General features: G+C 44.4%; 1 protein-coding gene across 2 annotated transcripts in view; it reads right to left on the reverse strand.

Moving 5' to 3' along the window:
- Positions 1-6,115: 6,115 nt before the first annotated feature.
- rtf2 (replication termination factor 2) overlaps positions 6,116-23,104 on the reverse strand; it is a 174,544-nt gene continuing 157,555 nt past the window's right edge. The window contains exons 8-9 of one of the 2 annotated variants that reach the window (XM_070895893.1): positions 21,789-21,878; positions 6,116-6,714 (exon numbers count right to left, since the gene is read on the reverse strand). In XM_070895893.1, the coding sequence (XP_070751994.1) occupies positions 6,518-6,714; positions 21,789-21,878 (287 nt within the window). In that variant the 3' untranslated portion in view covers positions 6,116-6,517. The remainder of the gene's footprint in view (positions 6,715-21,788; positions 21,879-23,104) is intronic. The other variant, XM_070895894.1, reaches the window with a different exon arrangement.

Genomic DNA, 23,104 nt, shown 5'->3' on the forward strand with positions numbered 1-23,104 from the left:
ACTCACTTAACCTGTCCAAGTCACCCTGCAGCCTCTTCGCGTCCTCCTCACAACTCACACTGCCACCCAGCTTAGTGTCATCCGTAAACTTGGAGATATTACACACAATTCCTTCATCTAAATCATTAATGTATATTGTAAATAGCTGGTGTCCCAGCACTGAGCCCTGTGGTACCCCACTAGTCACTGCCTGCCATTCTGAAAAGGACCCGTTTATCCCAACTCTCTGCTTCTTGTCTGCCAACCAGTTCTCTATCCACGTCAATACATTACCCCCAAACCACGTGCTTTAATTTTGCACACTAATCTCTTGTGTGGGACCTTGTCAAAAGCCTTTTGAAAGTCCAAATACACCACATCCACTGTTTCTCCCTTGTCCACTCTACTAAGTAGTTACATCCTCAAAAATTCCAGAAGATTTGTCAAGCATGATTTTCCTTTCATAAATTCATGCTATCTTGGACCGATCCTGTCATTGCTTTCCAAATGCGCTATTTCATCTTTAATAATTGATTCCAACATTTTCCCCACTACTGATGTCAGGCTAACCGGTCTACAATTACCCATTTTTTCTCTCCCTCCTATTTTAAAAAGTGGTATTACATTAGGTCTCTCCAGTCCATAGGAACTGATCCAGAGTCGATAGACTGTTGGAAAATGATCACCAATGCATCCACTATTTCTAGGGCCACTTCCTTAAGTACTCTGGGATGCATACTATCAGGCCCCGGGGATGTATCGGCCTTCAATCCATCAATTTTCTGAACACGATTTCCCGCCTAATAAGGATTTCCTTCAATTCCTCCTTCTCACTAGACCCTCGGTCCCCTAGTATTTCCGGAAGGTTATTTGTGTCTTCCTTTGTGAATACAGAACTAAAGTATTTGTTCAACTGGTCTGCCATTTCTTTGTTCCCCATAATAAATTCACCTGATTCTTACTGCAAGGGACGTATGTTTGTCTTCACTAATCTTTTTCTCGTCACATATCGATAGAAGCTTTTTCAATCAGTTTTTAATGTTCCCAGCAAGCTTCCTCTCATACTCTATTTCACCCCTCCTAATTAAATCCTTTATCCTCCTCTTCTGAATTCTAAATATCTCCCAGTCCTCAGGTTTGCTGCTTTTTCTGGCCAATTTATATGCCTCTTCCTTGGATTTAACACTATCCTTAATTTCCCTTGTTAGCCTCGGTTGAGCCACCTTCCCCGTTTTATTTTTACTCCAGACAGGGATGTACAATTGTTGAAGTTGATCCATGTTATCTTTAAATGTTTGCCATTGCCTATCCACCATCAACCCTTTAAGTATCATTCGCCCATCTATTCTAGCCAATTCACGTGTCATACCAAAGTTACCTTTCCTTAAGTTCAGGACCCTAGTCTCTGAATTAACTGTGTCACACTCCATCTTAATAAAGAATTCTACCATATTATGGTCACTCTTCCCCAAGGGGCCTCGCACAACAAGATTGCTAATTAGTCCTTTCTCATTACACATCACCCAGTTTAGGATGGCCAGCCCTCTAGTTGGTTCCTCGACATATTGTCCAGAAAACCATCCCTAATACACTCCAGGAAATCCTCCTCCATCGGATTGCTACCAGTTTGGTTAGCCCTATCTATATGTAGATTAAAGTCGCCCATGATAACTGCTGTACCTTTATTGCACGCATCCCTAATTTCTTGTTTGATGCTGTCCCCAACCTCACTACTACTGTTTGGTGGTCTGTACACAACTCCCACTAGCATTTTCTGCCCTTTGGTATTCCGCAGCTCTACCCATACAGATTCCACATCATCCAAGCTAATGTCCTTCCTTACTATTGCATTAATTTCCTCTTTAACCAGCAACGCTACCCCAAGTCCTTTTCCTTTCTGTCTATCTTTCCTGAATGTTGAATACCCCTGGATGTTGAGTTCCCAGCCTTGGTCACCCTGAAGCCATGTCTCCGTGATGCCAATTATATCATATTCATTAATTGCTGCCTGTGCAGTTAATTCATCCACCTTATTACGAATATTCCTCGCATTGAGGCAGAGCCTTCAGGCTTCTCTTTTTAAACACACTTTGTCCCTTTAGAATTTTGCTGTAATGTGGCCCTTTTTGATTTTTGCCTTGGGTTTCTCTGCCCTCCACTTTTACTTTTCTTCTATCTTTTGCTTCTGCCCCCATTCTACTTCCCTCTGTCTCCCTGCATAGGTTCCCATCCCCCTGCCATATTAGTTTAACTCCTCCCCAACATCACGAGCAAACACTCCCCCTAGGACATTGGTTCCGGTCCTGCCCAGGTGCAGACCGTCCGGTTTGTACTGGTCCCACCTCCCTCAGAACCGGTTCCAATGCCCCAGGAATTTGAATCCCTCCCTTCTGCACCACTCTTCAAGCCACGTATTCATATGAGCTATCCTTCGATTCCTGCTCTGACTAGCACATGGCACTGGTAGCAATCCTGAGATTACTACCTTTGAGGTCCTACTTTATAATTTAACTCCTAAATCCCTCAATTCAGCTTGTAGGAGCTCATCCCGTTTTTTTACCTATATCGTTGGTTCCTATATGCACGACAACTGGCTGTTCACCCTCCCCCTCCAAAATGTCCTGCAGCCGCTCAAAGACATCATTGATCTTTGCACCAGGGAGGCAACATACCATCCTGGAGATTCGATTGCGGCCGCAGAAACATCTATCTATTCCCCTTACAATAGAATCCCCCTACCACTATAGCTTTCCCGCTCTTTTTCCTGCCCTCCTGTGCAGCAGAGCCACCCACGGTCATGAACTTGGCTGCTGCTGCCCTCCCCTGATGAGTCATCCCCCCGAACAGTACCTTAAACGGTGCATCTGTTTCAGAGGGGATGACCGCAGGTGACCCCTGCACTACCTTACTTCCACTGCACTTCCTATTGGTCACCCATTCCCTATCTGTGTGTAACCTTTACTTGCGGTATGACCAACTCACTAAACGTGCTATTCACGGCATCCTCAGCATCGTGGATGCTCCAAATGAATCCATCCGCAGCTCCAGTGCCGCAATGCGGTCTATTAGGAGCTGCAGCAGGATACACTTCCCGCAAATGTAGTCGTCAGGGACATTGAGTTCCCACACAGCACAGGAGGAGCATGACACGTGTCCGAGCTCTCCTGTCATGACTTAACCCCTAGATTAACTTAATTTGGCAACAACAATGATAATGGTTACCAACTGATAAAAGAAAAGAAAAACTACTCACCAATCACATACCCCCTTGGTTGTGATGTCACCCTTCGATTTCTTTCTACTTTTTTGCCTTCTCTCTCTGCACCAGCTGGCCGCTCCTCCGAACTCCCGCCCCATACCCGCCATCATCTATCCCGACCACATATCATCTACCATCTAATCGATCATTTACCATTTACCTCCTATCATATATCCCCACCCTGTCATCTATCCCCTACCATCCATCATAAACCATCTACCATTTATATTGTACCCCCACCACCTATCTCCAAACATCTACCATATCATCAATCAACTACCCTGACCACATATCATCTACCATTTACCCCATCATCTAAAATCTATCTAACCTCTATCATCCAGCCTATTTATCGTATACCACCTAACCCCTATCATCTACCCCCATCATACATCATCTACCATCCATCATCTACCCCCCTACCATCAACCCCCTATCATCTTCCACCCATCTCCCCCCACCCCCTACCAACTACCCCCACCATCAATCATCTCCCCTCTACGCCCAACCATCTATCATCCATCCACTACCACCTACCCTGTGTCATCTGTCATCTTTCCCCCCATCATTGATCCCCTCCGCCGAGCCTCGATCATCTATCCCACCATCCATCATAATCTATAGTCCACCTCACCATCTATCATCTACCCCATACCATGCATCATCTATTATCGACCTCACCCCTAACTCCTACCACCCACCCCCTACCAGCTAGCGCAATCTACCATCTATGGTCTATCCCATTCCTCTCATCATCTATCATATCTATCAAATCTCTTATCTATCATTTATCCCCTACTCCCACCATCTACCCTCTATCATTTATCTGCCCCGAGTCAAGATATGTCCTTCAACCAACTCCACAAAAGAGAGTACGAAGTGGCTTGTCTGATTGCAGTTAGTGGGATCTTGCTGCACTGTTTGCCTACACCACAGTTGCTGTATTTCACAGTAATTCAGTATATGAGGTGCCTCGAGACATTTTTCATTAACCTTCTACAGCACTATAAACATAGAAAATAGGTGCAGGAGTAGGCCATTCAGACCTTCTAGCCTGCACCACCATTCAATGAGTTCATGGCTGAACATGCAACTTCAGTACCCCATTCCTGCTTTCTCGCCATACCCCTTGATTCCCCCTAGTTGTAAGGACTTCATCTAACTCCTTTTTGAATATATTTAGTGAATTGGCCTCAACAACTTTCTGTGGTAGAGAATTCCACAGGTTCACCACTCTCTGGGTGAAGAAGTTTCTCCTCATCTCGGTCCTAAATGGCTTACCCCTTATCCTTAGACTGTGACCCCTGGTTCTGGACTTCCCCAACATTGGGAACATTCTTCCTGTATCTAACCTGTCTAAACCCATCAGAATTTTAAACGTTTATATGAGATCCCCTCTCATTCTTCTGAACTCGTGAATACAAGCCCAGTTGATCCAGTCTTTCTTGATAGGTCAGTCCCGCCATCCCGGGAATCAGTCTGGTGAACCTTCGCTGCACTCCCTCAATAGCAAGAATATCCTTCCTCAAGTTAGGTGGCCAAAACTGTACACAATACTCCAGGTGTGGCCTCACCAAGGCCCTGTTTAACTGTAGCAACACCTCCCTGCCCCTGTACTCAAATCCCCTAACTATGAAGGCCAACATGCCATTTGCTTTCTTAACCGCCTGCTGTACCTGCATGCCAACCTTCAATGACTGATGTACCATGACACCCAGGTCTCGTTGCACCTCCCCTTTTCCTAATCTGTCACCATTCAAATAATAGTCTGTCTCTCTGTTTTTACCACCAAAGTGGATAACCTCACATTTATCCACATTATACTTCATCTGCCATGCATTTGCCCACTCACCTAACCTATCCAAGTCACTCTGCAGCCTCATAGCATCCTCCTTGCAGCTCACACTGCCACCCAACTTAGTGTCATCCGCAAATTTGGAGATACTACATTTAATCCCCTCGTCTAAATCATTAATGAACAGTGTAAACAGCTGGGGCCCCAGCACAGAACCTTGCGGTACCCCACTAGTCATTGCGTGCCATTCTGAAAAGTCCCCATTTACTCCTACTCTTTGCTTCCTGTCTGACAACCAGTTCTCAATCCACGTCAGCACACTACCCCCAATCCCATGTGCTTTAATTTTGCACATTAATCTCTTGTGTGGGACCTTGTCGAAAGCCTTCTGAAAGTCCAAATATACCACATCAACTAGTTCTTCCTTGTCCTCAAAAAATTCCAGAAGATTTGTCAAGCATGATTTCCCTTTCACAAATCCATGCTGACTTGGACCTATCATGTCACCTCTTTCCAAATGCGCTGCTATGACATCCTTAATAATTGATTCCATCATTTTACCCACTACTGAGGTCAGGCTGACGTCTATTTTCTCTCTCCCTCCTTTTTTAAAAAGTGGGGTTACATTGGCTACCCTCCACTCGATAGGAACTGATCCAGAGTCAATGGAATGTTGGAAAATGACTGTCAATGCATCCACTATTTCCAAGGCCACCTCCTTAAGTACTCTGGGATGCAGTCCATCAGGCCCTGAGGATTTATCGGCCTTCAATCCCATCAATTTCCCCAACACAATTTCCCGACTAATAAGGATTTCCCTCAGTTCCACCTTCTTACTAGACCCTCTGACCCCTTTTATAGAAAAGCTAGTAATTTTCTTTCTGCTTCCCAGGAGCACCACTCACTTTGAGTATGCACAATCACCTTGGTGTCAACTGAGAAATTTGGTCATAAGTCTTTTCGCTTTTCAATTACAAAACCAAATTTGTAATATTCTCATCAGTAAGAAGGAAGAATATATGTCTTGCTGAGAGTGACTAGTGCTTACTGTGGAGTGTAAAAAATGATGCCCACAAAGAACCTTTGGTGAAAATTTTATTTAACCATTGATAGAGATGTCATCAGATACCTTTACAAAAGGTTATTTCAGCAAACCAGTGGGTTCCGAGCCACTCAGATGTAGCTTGTTGAGTGATAATTGATTGCTAACCAGCACTTGTGCCCATTGAGCTACATTCTGAGTGGGTTCTATATACTTTCAATAACTGAAATAGTATCCAATAATAGACAAGTTGTTAATATCCCACACAAGAAGACTGACAGAACTCTACAAACAAGCACTCACCTGTAGAGTTACCTTCTCCTGTGTATAATAGCGCAAGAGAGAAAGGCTTTTATCTAAAGATAATAAAGCTACATCCCATCAATTTAAAACCAGATAAGGAAAGACAAGAATATAGATGGTTTAAGCACTGCTGGCCATCTCAGTAGTAGTAAGCTGTATGAGTGATCCAGTTAGGTTTCTGCTCCCTTGAGCGTTTAGCTGAGCTATGGGATGTAAAGATGGATTTGTAAGCTTCCGATTTCTCCCCACTTTCTGTTAGAGATCGTTTGTTGAGACCAGAAGCAGGTTTACAAGCTTTCCCAGATGCTGTGGATGTGGACGATGACTGTGCATTTACTGCAAGAAAGTAAATACAGGAACCATTAGTCATTCTCTTAGTATGTTAGTATGGCAACAGTACAGACTGAGAGATAGAGCGGTGAACTGATCGACGAGATTTGTCCATTGTTTGGGCTGTGCACTGGAAGCTCCTCTACATTAAGTCCTGTACCCATGAGCTATTTTGTTGTAAGTAGTTTGGCCATCTGCCCCCTACCATCAGTTTAACTTGCTTAATCATATTTCAAATAATATGTTGAATTCCCAAATGATCACTGTCTAGATATCAAGAGTTAGGCTCAGATTTTACATCTCACCCAAGAAAGAGAATTCTCTCTGAACAATCTGAATGACATTGACATTAATGATTCCCTGGAAAACAGCAAAGAGCAATTCATTAAAAAATCCATCATAATTGTTTTTATTTTCTTTTATTCTCCTCCCAGATCCCCATAAGGTTTTAGCCACATGCATTGAACTTATTCAGTGCTTTCATTGGTAGAATCATTTGTTGTTTGTGGTACTAAACTCATTGGGAAGTCCATCCTAAAATCTGAATAGCCTTATAGCTTGAGGAATGCATACTCCATAGCTAAGCTTCACTGGTGGAAATCCTGATGTGACAGTCAAAGGCCAGCCAACCTGATCTATGGCTCCTACTTGGAAGCATGTGCCCAAATCATGCTTGACAAATCTTCTGGAATTTTTTGAGGATGTTTCCAGTAGAGTGGACAAGGGAGAACCAGTTGATGTGGTGTATTTGGACTTTCAGAAGGCTTTCGACAAGGTCCCACACAAGAGATTAATGTGCAAAGTTAAAGCACATGGGATTGGGGGTAGTGTGCTGACGTGGATTGAGAACTGGTTGTCAGACAGGAAGCAAAGAGTAGGAGTAAATGGGTACTTTTCAGAATGGCAGGCAGTGACTAGTGGGGTACTGCAAGGTTCTGTGCTGGGGCCCCAGCTGTTTACATTGTACATTAATGATTTAGACAAGGGGATTAAATGTAGTATCTCCAAATTTGCGGATGACACTAAGTTGGGTGGCAGTGTGAGCTGCGAGGAGGATGCTATGAGGCTGCAGAGTGACTTGGATAGGTTAGGTGAGTGGGCAAATGCATGGCAGATGAAGTATAATGTGGATAAAAGTGAGGTTATCCACTTTGGTGGTAAAAACAGAGACAGACTATTATCTGAATGGTGACAGATTAGGAAAAGGGGAGATGCAACGAGACCTGGGTGTCATGGTACATCAGTCATTGAAGGTTGGCATACAGGTACAGCAGGCGGTTAAGAAAGCAAATGGCATGTTGGCCTTCATAGCGAGGGGATTTGAATACAGGGGCAGGGAGGTGTTACTACAGTTGTACAGGGCCTTGGTGAGGCCACTCCTGGAGTATTGTGTACAGTTCTGGTCTCCTAACTTGAGGAAGGACATTCTTGCTATTGAGGGAGTGCAGCGAAGGTTCACCAGACTGATTCCCGGGATGGCGGGACTGACATATCAAGAAATACTGGATCAACTGGGCTTGTATTCACTGGAGTTCAGAAGAATGAGAGGGGATCTCATATAAACGTTTAAAATTCTGATGGGTTTAGACAGGGTAGATGCAGGAAGAATGTTCCCAATGTTGGGGAAGTCCAGAATCAGGGGTCACAGTCTAAGGATAAAGGGTAAGTCATTTAGGACCGAGATGAGGCGAAACTTCTTCACTCAGAGTGGTGAACCTGTGGAATTCTCTACCACAGAAAGTTGTTGAGGCCAATTCACTAAATATATTCAAAAAGGAGTTAGATGTAGTCCTTACTACTAGGGGGATCAAGGGGTATGGCGAGAAAGCAGGAATGGGGTACTGAAGCTGCATGTTCAGCCATGAAGTCACTGAATGGCAGGCTCGAAGGGTCGAATGGCCTACTCCTGCACCTATTTTCTATGTTTCTATGATACTGAGTAACAATCAAATGAGTTTTTAAAGATATGCCGCACAAATACACATTTGCTGGATGGCTTTTGAATTATCTGAAGACAGAACAAGGGAGCATAATCTTAAAATTAGAGCTAGGCCATTTAGGAGTGAATCAGGAAGCACTTTATCCCATTAAGGGTAGTGGAAATCTGGAACTCTCTCTCCCAGAAGGTTGTAGATGCTGGGGGTCAATTGAAATGTCCAAGACTGAGTTCGACAGATTTTTGTTAGATAAGGGTATCAAGAAATATGGATCAATGCCGGTAAATAGAGTTGAGGTACAGATCAGCCCTGATCTAATTGAATGATGGAACAGACTCGAGGGGCTGAATGCACTTGTTCCTATTTACAAGGCAATAATAATGCAATCTAAACAGAAAATGCTGGAAATACTCAGCACTCGTATTCCTGGCCCCAACCGTATCTTTTCACCATGGACGTCCAATCCCTCTACACTTCCATCCCCCACCAGGTTGGCCTGAGGGCGCTCCGCTTCTTCCTTGAGCAGAGGCCCAACCAGTCCCCATCCACTGCCACCCTCCTCCGTCCGTCCGTCTGAACTTGTTCTCACATTGAACAACTTCTCCTTTAATGCCACTCACTTCCTCCAAATTAATGGTGCTGCTATGGGAACCTGCATGGGTCCTAGCTATGCCTGCCTTTTCGTGGGATATGTGGAACATTCTTTGTTCCAGTCCTACTTGGGTCCCCTCCCTCACCTCTTTTTCCGATACATTGATGACTGTATCGGTGTCATTTTCTACTCTCGCCCTGAACTTGAAAGTTTTGCTCACTTTCCATCCAATGTCCACCCTTCCCTCACCTACACATCTCCAACTCATCCTTTCCCTGGCTTCTTGGTCTCCATTTCTGGGGATGGACTATTGACAAACATTCATTATAAGCCCACCGACTCCCACAGGTACCTGGACCATACTTCCTCCCACCCCGCATCCTATCCTGCAAGGACTCCATTCCATTCTCCCAGTTTCTCCGTCGTATCTGCTCTGACAGCGCCACCTTTCAAACTAGTGCCTCGGATAGGTCTTCCTTTTTCCTCAAATCGAGGATTCCCCTCCACTGTAATTAACATGGCCCTCAACCGTGTCTGTTCTATTTCCCGCACCTCTGCTCTCACCCCTTCCCCTCCCTCTCAGAAACATGACAGAGTTCCCCTTGTCCTCACCTTTCACCCCACCAGCCTCCATGTTCAACGGATCATCCTCCGCCATCTCCACCTCCAGTGTGATCCCACCACCAATCACGTCTCCCCCCCCCCAACTCAGCATTCCAAAAGGGACCACTCCCTCCACGACACCCTGGTCCACAATCATCCCAGCATTCCCTCCCCTTCCCACGGCCCCTTCCTGTGCAAGTGCAGGAGATGCAACACCTGCCCTTTTACATCCTCCCTTCCCACTGTCCAGGGCCCAAAACACTCCTTCCAAGTGAAACAGCGATTTACTTGTACTTCTTTCAATTTAGTATACTGTATTCGCTGCTCACGATGCGTCTCCTTTACATTGGGGAGAACAAGCGTAGATTGGGTGACCGTTTTGCGGAACACATCCGTTCAGTCCGCAAGTGTGACCCTGAGCTTTCGGTCGCCTGTCACTTTAATTCTCCACTCCATTCCTACTCTGACCTCTCCGTCCTCGGTCTCCTCCACTGTTCCAATGAAGCTCAATGCAAGCTCGAGGAACAGCTCCTCATCTTTCATTTAGGATTTTTCAGCCTCCGGACTCAACATCGAGCTCAACAATTTCAGACCTTAACCTCTGATGTAATTTTTCTCTCTCTGTTTCCCATGGCAGCTGATATTTATCCTGCCATTCACACCATAATTAAACTAACCTTTTTCTAACTTCTGCTATCATCTCAAATCTCTCTCTTGTCCTTTTTGTCTCTCAAATCTCTCCTGTCTTCCACCCTATCACAGACCTTCTCTTTCGTTCATTCCTCCCCTCCCCCTTTCAGTGCTCCTTAAGAATCTGTTCATTTTGAACACTCGTCAGTTCTGACGAAGGGTCATCGACCCGAAACGTTCACTTTGCTTCCTCTCCACAGATGCTGCCTGACCCGCTGAGTGTTTCCAGCATTTTCTGTTTTTATTTCAGATTCCAGCATCCGCAGTATTTTGCTTTTGTTTCAATTAACATTTCAACTTGGCGCCATTTCATTAGAAATGGAAAATGATACAGATGTACAGGTTGAGCATCCGAAATCCGGAAACCTCAGGACCGAGGCCGCTCTGGATTTCGGGTATTTCCGGATTTCGGAACATCTTTCAGACGTCCCGAATCCGGAAACTCCCAAGCCCAGCTTTGGGTATTTCCGGTCGTCTTTCCGACGTCCCAAATCCAGAAATGCCCGAGCTGAGGTTTGGATATTTCCAGATTTCGGGACTTCTTTCCGTAGTCCTTCACAATGTCTTTCTGTGGGCCTTTGCTGCTCTCCCTCGCTCATGTTTGTGTTAATTCAGAGTCTTTTGTATTTGAAGCTAGTCTGATCTACATATAGGTCTATACTTTCACACCAATGGGCTTTTGAAGCAGTTACAACTATTAGTAAAATAGGCAATATGTTATACTGAGGATTTCAACATAAATGTTCAACACCTCCAAAGTCACACCCTGATAGATGTGTTGGTTAATTAATCTTTATTCTGTGCTATGACTAAACTAAGTCCCATTTCCACATAATGTTAACTCTACATAATTCCATGTAATCTTTGAATAAGCCCTCAAAGTGAATAAATTATGAAATCTGAAGCATGGTCTTTAAAAAGTGCTGTTGGCGGAGTGTTGCCGGGGTCTTGTGCTGGTGGCTTTAGGTGGACTGCCGGCGTGCAAGGCTGGGGGTGCCCCACTCGCCGTGTTCTGACCGAGGGAAGGTGCCTGGAGGGGGCCTGCATTGCGGACTCAGGAGCAGCGGTGCCTTTGGGTGTGAAGAGCTGCCAGAAGAGGTGGGTTGGAGTTTCTGTTTTTGGATTCTTGAGGGTTTTGAGAGTTTTTGTTTTTTGGAATTTCCCTGGGCTTGGCTCGCGGCGGTAATCGGTTTGGTAGAGTATCCGGATTTTGGAAAATTTTCTGGATTTTGGATGGCCCCGTCATGGATCAGCCCGGTGTCCGTATTCCAGAACATTCTGGAACTCCGGATTTCGAACGCTCAACCTGTAACAGGTTTTAACCAAGTACAGGGGCAGGGAGAGATGGGGGAGGGGAGGAAAGAACAAAAGGGAAGGTCTGTGATAGGGTAGAAGGCAGGAGAGATTAGATGACAAAGGGATGATGGTGCGAGGCAAAATGAAGTGGTAATGAGATACGTAATGAATCAAAAGATGATCTAGAATGTAAATGAAAAATGCATTCACTTAACCATTTTGCCAGTCTTTGGTAATACCAAATATCAACATATGTGTCTCATGTGTCGCAAATAGAAAATGTAATGGAACAAGGCTCCATCAATCTTACCCTGGACCCTTCTTTTTTCTTATCTACATACTGTCACTTGGTGACAACATCCGCAGACTGAGTTAGTTTTCCATCATCACAGGCGGTCCCTCGAACGAGGATGACTTGCTTCCATGAGTTCATAGATGTTTTGATGAAGGACCCGATGTTCCAGTCCTGAACTCCAATTGAGGGGGTGGAAGATGCCTGTGCGTGGATTTTTTAACGTGTGGTGGCCATTGCACACCAGCCACCACATAGGCTTGACAGAACTAGGTCTTGGTCCAGTGGCAAGGATTAACCAGGACAACTGGAGACCTGCGCTCTGCTGCACGGGCCTAGTGCGTACACTTTTGGCAGTGTGGGCTGGCCCGTGCTGCCCCTGGGCCCTTGGCTCTTCTGGGTCCCGTACCTTCATCTGTCGCACCTCCGCCATGATCTCTCACCGCTCCTCCGCCATAAACATTCACCGCATCTCGCCACGAACACTCGCCACTCATCCGCCCCGACCTTCCCATTCCTCTGTACCTGGGCCCTGCCGATGTTCCTGCCCACGTTCCAAAACGGTGACCAGGGTTTTGATGACGTCACCCAGTCGCCCATCTCAAAAACGTTACATACTTGGAGCAGCTCGCGCTGGAGGTTGAAGTACGTATGTGACTAACACCCAGCTGTGGCTCTCCACCACTTCCCATGATACAATAACCACTATGCTATCAGACTTCCTGTCTGACATTAAGTTATGGATGTCAAAATCTACACCCATTGAACATCGAGAAAACATAAGCTATCATTTACCGACCTGGTCATAAACCCCACACTCTTTTTACCAACTCCATCCCCTCCCCAGCACCCTGCTCATGTTAAACCAGACGATGCAAAACTTTGGCATTCTGTTCAACCACAGCTGAGCTTCAAACCACAAAATATTTCCATCAACAAGACTGCTTACTTCCACATTGTAATATTACCCACCTTCAACATGAATTACCTCAGCTTTGCTGTCACTAAACCTCTTTGTCCATTCCCATTACACTTGATTTCACGAATTATCTCCTTACTGGGCTCCCATCCTCCACCAACTACAGCCAGATCAGAACTCAAGCTGCCTGTATCCTACTCGGCACTAAATCTCGCTCACATAGTACTTCCAATCTTGCTGATCTACATGAACTCCTTATTCACTATTGCATTCAATTTAAAACCTTATCGACAGCCACCTTTTGCACTAAGCTTTCAATTTGCCTCTCCTCTCTTGCATCATAGCTTGCTGTCTGTTACTTTATTCCTTTGATCTATATTTTTCTTCTCCCTCCTGTGCAAAGAGCTTGGGGATCTTTTCAATGTTAAAGCTGCTATGTGAATGCAAGTCTGTGTTGTTTTGGCATTCAAGCAGTGCAACTTCAGCTTCAGGAAGGATGGTAAAAGGCAGGATAGTTACCGAGATTTCCTGCTACAGTATAGGTAACTCTTGGAAACTACTGCAGCTAAAAAATCCTAGGGCATTGTATAGCGGCGTCCAAATCAAATACAGCTAATCAAACACAAGTGACTCATCTAGCTAAACATAAGAAATAAGAGCAGGAGTAGGCCACATGGCCCCTCGAGCCTGCTCTGCCATTTAATACGATCATGGCTGATCCGATCATGGACTCAGCTCCACTTCCTTTCCCCTATTGTTTAAGAAACTGTCTATATTTCTGTCTTAAATTTATTCAATGTCCCAGCTTCCACAGCTCTCTGAGGCAGCGAATTCCACAGATTTACAACCCTCAGAGAGAAGAAATTCCTCCTCATCTCAGTTTTAAATGGGCGGCCCCTTATTCTACGATCATGCCCTCTAGTTCTAGTCTCCCCTATCAATGAAAATATCCTCTCTGCATCCACCTTGTCAAGCCCCCTCATAATCTTACAAGTTTCGATAAGATCACCTCTCATTCTTCTGAATTCCAATGAGTAGAGGCCCAACCTACTCAACCTTTCCTCATATGTCAACCCCCCCCCACCCTCAATCTCCGGAATCAACCGAGTGAACCTTCTCTGGACTGCCTCCAAAATAAGTATATCCTTTCATAAATATGGAAACCAAAACTGCACGCAGTATTCCAGGTGTGGCCTCACCAATACCCTGTATAGCTGTAGCAAAACTTCCCTGCTTTTATACTCCACCCCCTTTGCAATAAAAGCCAAGATTCCATTGGCCTTCCTGATCACTTGATGTCCCCTGCATTCTAACCTTTTGTGTTTCATGCACAAGTACCCCCAGGTCCCGCTGTACTGTAGCACTTTGCAATCTTTCTTCATTTAAATAATAACGTGCTCTTTGATTTTTTTTTTCTGCAAAAGTACATGACCTCACACTTTCTAACATTATACTCCATCTGCCAAATTTTTGCCCACTCACTTAGCCTGTCTATGTCCTTTTGCAGATTTTTTGTGTCCTCCTCACATATTGCTTTTCCTCCCATCTTTGTATCGACAGCAAACTTGGCTACGTTACACTCAGTCCCTTCTTCCAAGTCGTTAACATAGATTGTAAATAATTGGGGTCCCAGCGGCACCCCACTAGTTACTGATTGCCAACCCAAGAATTAACCATTTATCCCGACTCTCTCTTTTCTGTTCGTTAGCCAATCCTCTATCCATGCTAATATATTATCCCCTACCCCATGAACTTTGACCTTGTGCAGTAACCTTTTCTGTGGTACCTAACCAAATACTTTAGTCTGCTATTAAAATGTATGTGGTTTAATTGGAAACTACAAACCAGTAATTTTAGTATCAGTTACATGGAAAGTCTTTGGAACAGTTTTTAGGGATCTAGTGGGTGAACATTTAGTGCAACTTGTTAAAGTGGCAGAAAGGATTTGGGATTTAAAAAAAATATATTGGTAGTGTGCTAGATCGTTGGTGCTTTTTAATAACCATTTTTTTCCATCAGTTTCCTCCCCACTATTTCTCCTGAATGTATTGACATTTTGCCAGATAGGATTCCACAGGAGTTGGTCAACCACTAGTATTTTCCCAAGGTGCATCCACCTTATCGAGCCTCTCATGGGCAGCGAGCATCAACGGGCTATGGAGGGGATCACAGCCGAGGCTGGTGGTGTGTTTACACGACATGTTCACACAGCCATATCTTTAAGTACTGAACCATGGCTGAAAGCAAGAACTGGGGCTGATTTTTCACTCCCTACACCAGGGCCACCAAGATCAAATGTGATGCCCCTATTGGCACTTCCAGCTGAGATCAGCTAACTCAGCAAATATTAAAAATCAAACCTGGGACCTCCTGGTCTGTATGGCTCACTACTACACTGAGGAATCCACATAACCTAGCGGCCAAGCTAAGCGTCAAGCATATTTCTGAATTTTGGCAAATGAGAAATACAGACACCAAAAGAAATGGCAGCATTGTAACTTCTGTGGATGAGGATTGGGATGTGGGTGGCTCAACCACAGAGAGAACAGGGCTACTGCTGAATCCACCCCTAGCTCTATGCCCACTGAAAACACTAAAGAAAAATCAGGCAACGTTGTGGAGCTGGAGACAATGCATCGACGACAAGATGTGGCAAGGCAGTTTTAAATAAAAACAGAGAATGCTGGAAATCTCAGCGGGTCAGACAGCATCTGTGGAGAGAGAAACAGAGTTAAAGTTTCGGGTCAACGACCCTTTGTCAGAACTGCCGAATGCTCAAAAAGAGCACATTCTTAAGCACAAAGGGGGAGGGGAAGAAAGAACAAAAGTGATAGGTCGGAAGGCAGGAGAGATTAGAGACACAAAAAGGATGATGGCCGAATTGAAATGGTAATACAGAAAAAGGTTACGCTGGATAGGGTATGAATGGCGTAATAATTACCAACTGCCATTTAGACAAAGAGAAAATGAGAGAGAAGAAAGAAGGAAAAGAAAATATGGGTGGGGGTGCGGAGGGAGCCAGAGGTTATGCTCTGAAATTGTTGAGCTCAATGTTAAGTCCACTAGTCTGTAAAATGCCTAAATGAAAGATGAGGTGCTATTCCTCGAGCTTGCGTTGAGCTTCAGTGGAACAGTGTAGGAGACCGAGGACGGAGAGATCAGAGTGGAGTGGAGACTTAAAGTGAAAGCTCAGAGTCACACGTATGGACTGAATGGAGGTGTTCAGCAAACATAAGAAAGAGGAGGAGTAGTAGACCATACGGTCTCGCGAGCCTGCCCCGCCATTTAATAAGATCATGACTGATCTGATCAGGGACTCAGTTCCACTTCCCTGCCCGCTCTCCATAACCCATTATTTCCTTATCATTCAAAAATCTGTCTATCTCCACCTTAAATATATTCAATTTCCACAGCTCTCTGGAGCAGAGAATTCCACAGATTTACAACCCTCAGAAGAAATTTCTACTCATCTCCGTTTTAAATGGGCGACCGCTTATTCAGAGATATGCACCCTAGTTTTAGTTTCTCCTATGAGTGGAAATATCCTCTCTGCAGCCGCCTTGTCGAGCCCCTTCATTATATGTTTCAATAAGATCACCTCTCATTCTCCTCTATATCCAATGGATATAGGCCCAACCTATCCTCATAAGTCAACCCCCTCAAATCCAGAATCAACCTCGTGAACCTTCTCTGAACAGCCTCCAATGCAAGTATATCTCTCTTTAAATACGGAGACCAAAATTGTACGCAGTACACCAGGTGTGGCCTCACCAATACCCTGTACAGTTGTAACAGGACTTCTCTGCTTTTATATTCCATCCCCCTTGCTATAAACGGCAGCATTCCATTTGCCTTCCTGATTACTTGCTGTACCTGCATGGTACAGCAAGTAATCAGGAAGGCAAATGGAATGTGGGAAGGGAGGACCTTGAGATAATCACAATCACTATGGGGGGTAGTGCTGGACAGGCTAATGGGACTCAAGGTAGACAAGTCCCCTGGTCCATGAAATGCATCCCAGGGTATTAAAAGAGATGGCGGAAGTTATAGCAGATGCATTCGTTATAATCTACCAAAATTCTCTGGACTCTGGGGAGGTACCAGCGGATTGGAAAGCAGCTAATGTAACGCCTCTGTTTAAAAAAGGGGGCAGACAAAAGGCAGGTAACTATAGGCCGATTAGTTTAACATCTGTAGTGGGGAAAATGCTTGAAGCTATCATTAAGAAATAGCGGGACATCTAGATAGGAATAGTGCAATCAAGCAGACGCAACATGGATTCATGAAGGAGAAATCATGTTCAACTAATTTACTGGAATTCTTTGAGGATATAATGAGCATGGTGGATAGAGGTGTACCGATGGATGTGGTGTATTTAGATTTCCAAAAGGCATGCGATAAGGTGCCACACAGAAGATAAAGGTACGCGGAGTCAGAGGAAATGTATTAGCATGGATAGAGAATTGGCTGGCTAACAGAAAGCAGAGAGTCGGGATAAATGGGTCCTTTTCGGGTTGGAAATCGGTGGTTAGTGGTGTGCCACAGGGATCGGTGCTGGGACCACAACTGTTTACAATATACATAGATGACCTGGAAGAGGGGACAGAGTGTAGTGTAACAAAATTTGCAGATGACACAAAGATTAGTGGGAAAGTGGGTTGTGTAGAGGAAACAGAGAGGCTTCAAAGAGATTTAGATAGGTTAAGCGAATGGGCTAAGGTTTGGCAGATGGAATATAATGTTGGAAAATGTGAGGTCATCCACCTTGGGAAAAAAACAACAGTAAAAGGGAATATTATTTGAACGGGGAGAAATTACGACATGCTGCAGTGCAGAGGGACCTGGGGGTCCTTGTGCATGAATCCCAAAAAGTTAGTTTGCAGGTAATCAGGAAGGCGAATGGAATGTTGGCCTTCATTGCGAGAAGGATGGAGTACAAAAGCAGGGAGGTCCTGCTGCAACTGTATAGGGTATTAGTGAGGCCGCACCTGGAGTACTGCGTGCAGTTTTGGTCACCTTACTTAAGGAAGGATATACGAGCTTTGGAGGGGGTACAGAGACGATTCACTAGGCTGATTCCGGAGACGAGAGGGTTACCTTATGATGATAGACTGAGCAGACTGGGTCTTTACTCGTTAGAGTTCAGAAGGATGAGAGGTGATCTTATAGAAACATTTAAAATAATGAAAGGGATAGACAAGATAGAGGCAGAGAGGCTGTTTCCACTGGTCGGGGAGACTAGAACTTGGGGGCACAGCCTCAAAATACGGGGGAGACAATTTAAAACCGCGTTGAGAAGGAATTTCTTCTCCCAGAGGGTTGTGAATCTGTGGAATTCTCTGCCCAAGAAAGCAGTTGAGGCTAGCTCATTGAATGTATTCAAATCACAGATAGACAGATTTTTAACCAATAAGGGAATTAAGGGTTACGGGGAGTGGGCAGGTAAGTGGAGCTGAGTCCACAGCCAGATCAGCCATGATCTTGTTGAATGGCGGAGCAGGCTCGAGGGGCTAGATGGCCTACTCCTGTTCCTAATTCTTATGTTCATGCATACTAACTTTTTTTATGTTTCAAGCACAAGGACCCCAGGTCTCTCTGTACTGCAGCACTTTGCAATTTTTCTCCATTTAAATTATAATTTGCTTTTCAATTTTTTTCTGCCAAAGTAGATAACCTCACATTTTCCCACATTATACTCGATCTGCCAAATTTTTGCCCACTTACTTAGCCTGTCTATATACCTTTGCAGATTTTGTGTGTCCTCCTCACAATTTGCTCTCCCATACATCTTTGTAACATCAGCAAATTTGGCTACATTGCACTCGGTCCCTTCATCCAAGTCATTAATATAGATTATAAATAGCTGAGGCCCCAGCACCGATCCCTGAGGCACCCCACTAGTCACTGCCAACCGGAAAATGACCCATTTATCCCGACTCTCTGGTTTCTGTTAGTTAGCCAATCCTCCATGCATGCCAAAATATTACCCCCAAACTTGTGAAATTTTATCTTGTGCAGTAACGTTTTACGTGGCATCTTATCGAATGCCTTCTGGAAATCTGGAAAGCGGTCACCCAATCTACGCATGGTCTCCCCAATGTAAAGGAGACCACATCGTGAGCAACAAATACAGTCTACTAAATTGAACTATGGCTGTTTTGCCTCCTTAGCCTAGAGCAAGCTAAAAATACATTCTTAAATGCTCACAGTCTGATCGGTTCCTCAAACAGACTGTACTCTTTATCAAATGTAAACTAACTTAGAACATTAACTAGCTACGGAATGTTGGTAAATGACATTTATGATTTAGTGATTCAGCTGCAGCCAGCATGATTTCTGGTCGTCACACAGAGAGAGGGAGGGGCAAGTGTCAATCAGCAACTGTCATTTCCTTCAAACTGCCTCTCAAGGATGATGGTAGAATACAAATAAAAAATTGCTCCATGCAACATGCCTCGCTAAATCTTGGCCAGGCAGACGAGCTGCCTTGATGTATCTGGACAGGTCTTCAGCTATTTGAACATTTCTCTGAACACCTTCAGACCGACGTGCAAGTGTGCACATCTCATCTCATCAATGCATGTTGGTAACACTTGATATCATCATTCCAACACTTTCAGCCTAATTCCGTTCCTATGACATGCAGAGTTGAGTCCAAATTTTTATTTAACAATCATTTCATCTGATTTAATAGAAAAAAACACTTCTTAATAAGGAAAAGATTTAAAAATAAATGATTGAAAAACCCCTGATGGGAAGTTCAAGCGCAGGTCACATAGAAAAAAAAACAGACATAGAAAATAGGTGCAGGAGTAGGCCATTCGGCCCTTCGAGCCTGCACCGCCATTCAAGGAGTTCATGGCTGAACATGCAACTTCAGTACCCCATTCCTGCTTTCTCACCATACCCCTTGATCCCCCTAGTAGTAAGGACTACATCTAACTCCTTTTTGAATATATTTAGTGAATTGGCCTCAACAACTTTCTGTGGTAGAGAATTCCACAGGTTCACCACTCTCTGGTTGAAGAAGTTTCTCCTCATCTCGGTCCTAAATGGCTTACCCCTTATCCTTAGACTGTGACCCCTGGTTCTGGACTTCCCCAACATTGGGAACATTCTTCTTGCATCTAACCTGTCTCAACCCATCAGAATTTTAAACATTTCTATGAGATCCCCTCTCATTCTTCTGAACTCCAGTGAATACAAGCCCAGTTGATCCAGTCTTTCTTGATATGTCAGTCCCGCCATCCCGGGAATCAGTTTGGTGAACCTTCGCTGCACTCCCTCAATAGCAAGAATGTCCTTCCTCATGTTAGGAGACCAAAACTGTACACAATACTCAAGGTGTGGCCTCACCAAGGCCCTGTACAACTGTAGTAACACCTCCCCTGCCCCTGTACTCAAATCCCCTCACTATGAAGGCCAATATGCCATTTGCTTTCTTAACCGCCTGCTGTACCTGCATGCCAACCTTCAATGACTGATGGACCATGACACCCAGGTCTCGTTGCACCTCCCCTTTTCCTAATCTGTCACCATTCAGATAATAGTCTGTCTCTCTGTTTTTACCACCAAAGTGGATAACCTCACATTTATCCACATTATACTTCATCTGCCATGCATTTGCCCACTCACCTAACCTATCCAAGTCGCTCTGCAGCCTCATAGCATCCTCCTCGCAGCTCACACTGCCACCCAACTTGGTGTCATCCGCAAATTTGGAGATATTACATTTAATCCCCTCATCTAAATCATTAATGTACAGTGTAAACAGCTGGGGCCCCAGCACAGAACCTTGCGGTAGCCCAGTAGTCACTGCCTGTCACTAGTATGTCCTAGTCATATCGGTTAAACCAGTTTCTCCAGAGGTGTGAATGTTTAGTGCTTTTGTAACTGTGAAGATTGTCACAAGCACAGCTACTGCAAAGTCGTGTTCACAACTTTGATGGTTTGTCCTCACACCTTTCGTTATATCAGTACTGAAAGCCCACACCGAACCTGTACAGACTGGCTGACAGCCTTGCCTAGCCTAGCTTGCCTGTAGGCTAGATTGTAGAATAACATAAGGCATCATAACTGTGTGGAACAGGCTGGATGGACCAGCAGGTCTTTTCCTGCCCGTTATTTTCATATGTTCGAATGACTTGATCTACGCATCACTAGCATGAGCTGTTTATTTGTGACATTCTGAGTTTATGGCACAGAAGGCAGTTTCCATCACTGTTTTACTACCTCCGACAAGAGTATCGGGCTATCTAGATCAACTGCCCACTTCGGTCAGGGGCCAACCGGTGGTGGAAAGGTCATCAGTAAATCAATCATATACAGAGGACTAGTAAAGGAGTACTGACTTAAAGCAACAGATCACATGTAACAAATCAGTGCTCATAATGAGCCAATTCACTATTGCACCGTACAAAGGTTTTCGCTACGTTTAAGACAAACCAAATTAAGTGGGTTTTCCAGAATTCTTGAGATTAGGCCAAGGGGACACAGGTTCAAACTAGTTAAATATAATTCAGGACTGAAACTTTTCTTCAGAGTAGTCAGCACTTCGGAATGAATAGTTGTGAAGGTGAAAACCCTTCAATCATTTCAGAAACAATTGGGACACCTAGAGCAATTTACTTGAAAGCAGATGAAGAAATTACTGATTGCAAATAAAACTCTTTCCAATGTGTTTTATGTTGATAGTGGAACTCGAATCTCATCTCTAGACAGAACCAAACCAAACATTGCAACAGAACCAACCTGCATTGGTAGTGCTCGAAAAGGCACTCGGCATCTTGTCAATGGATTCTTTACTTTCTTCAGGTTTCTGGCTCGATGGCCCTGAAATTTCTATGTACAAAATAAAGAAACAGTAAGGGAAGTCAAATCCTCGTAACTCGGAGTGTTGTATCAATAAGTTCAGGGTCTTATTCCATTTTTCTTTAGGAAATGTTTTCAGTCATACATTTACAGCTCAGCTGCAAGATACTCCTGCTTAATTTTTTAATTTATGCCGGTGTTGCGACATTGCTCGAGTTGTTTCTTATGAAAGCTCAGACGACCATTATATTTCCCCTATTTCCCCCCTGCTCTCGAGGTTCCTGAATCCTTGCTATTGTTCCACAGGTGCCAGTCACCCTCTGATAACTCATCTAAGTGGCCATTTTTCATACGTGACCAGTAGGGGTTGGTGGCTGATGAGTCATGGGATGTCTGCAGTCCAGGATATCCTCTTATCAGCAGGCGCCACTGCAAAGTGTTCAGGAACTGGAACTGTACATTATTTTTCACCTCCTCAGCCCAGCACAGTTCGGATGCGACCATTTAAAGAGCAGAGAGGAGGAATTTCTTCACTCAGAGGGTTGTGAATCTTTGGAATTCTCTGCCACAGAGTGCTGTGGATGTGGAGTCTCTGAATATATTCAAGGCTGAGTTAGATAAAAGGGATACGGAGATCGGGCAGGAAAGAGGAGTTGAAGTCAATGATCAGCCATGATCTTATTGAATGGCGGAGCAGGCTCGAGGGGCAATAGGGCCTATTCCTACTCCTTATGTTCTTAAATGCCGCATCGCAACCGTTGCCCTAGTTGATATCAGCTAACTAAGGACATTCTTGGAATCGAAGCTGGGACCATCTGGTCTGTATTGCTTAATACGACAATGGGCAGTGCCTTTATCCATTAGACCACCAGGAGTGATTAGGACAAACTTTCAAACATCAAATTAGCTACTACAGGTGTAGTATTCTTCACTTTAGCGGGAAATACAACCTCAGGTGCAAGCTTTCTGCTATCATTCTTCCTCAGGAACAATGTTACACGGAGTCTTCAAGAGCACTAGAATACATCAACTTCCATTCATATAGTGTTCCTCACGTGCAGGACAACATCTGAGTGCTATTCAGTGAGGAGGTATGGGATAACGGTGAATGCAGATCATAAGAAAAAGGGAGAGGCGGGATGGGGAACTGAAGGCAGAGTTGAAGAGGAAAGCTTGAAAGCAGGAAGGAGAAGTGGCAAGAACCCACAAGCAGTAGAGATGAAGTACAAGTTAATTCATTTCTCATGGAGGAAACT

The sequence above is a fragment of the Pristiophorus japonicus genome, chromosome 12, assembly GCF_044704955.1.
Source record: "Pristiophorus japonicus isolate sPriJap1 chromosome 12, sPriJap1.hap1, whole genome shotgun sequence".
NCBI classification, from domain to species: domain Eukaryota; kingdom Metazoa; phylum Chordata; class Chondrichthyes; family Pristiophoridae; genus Pristiophorus; species Pristiophorus japonicus.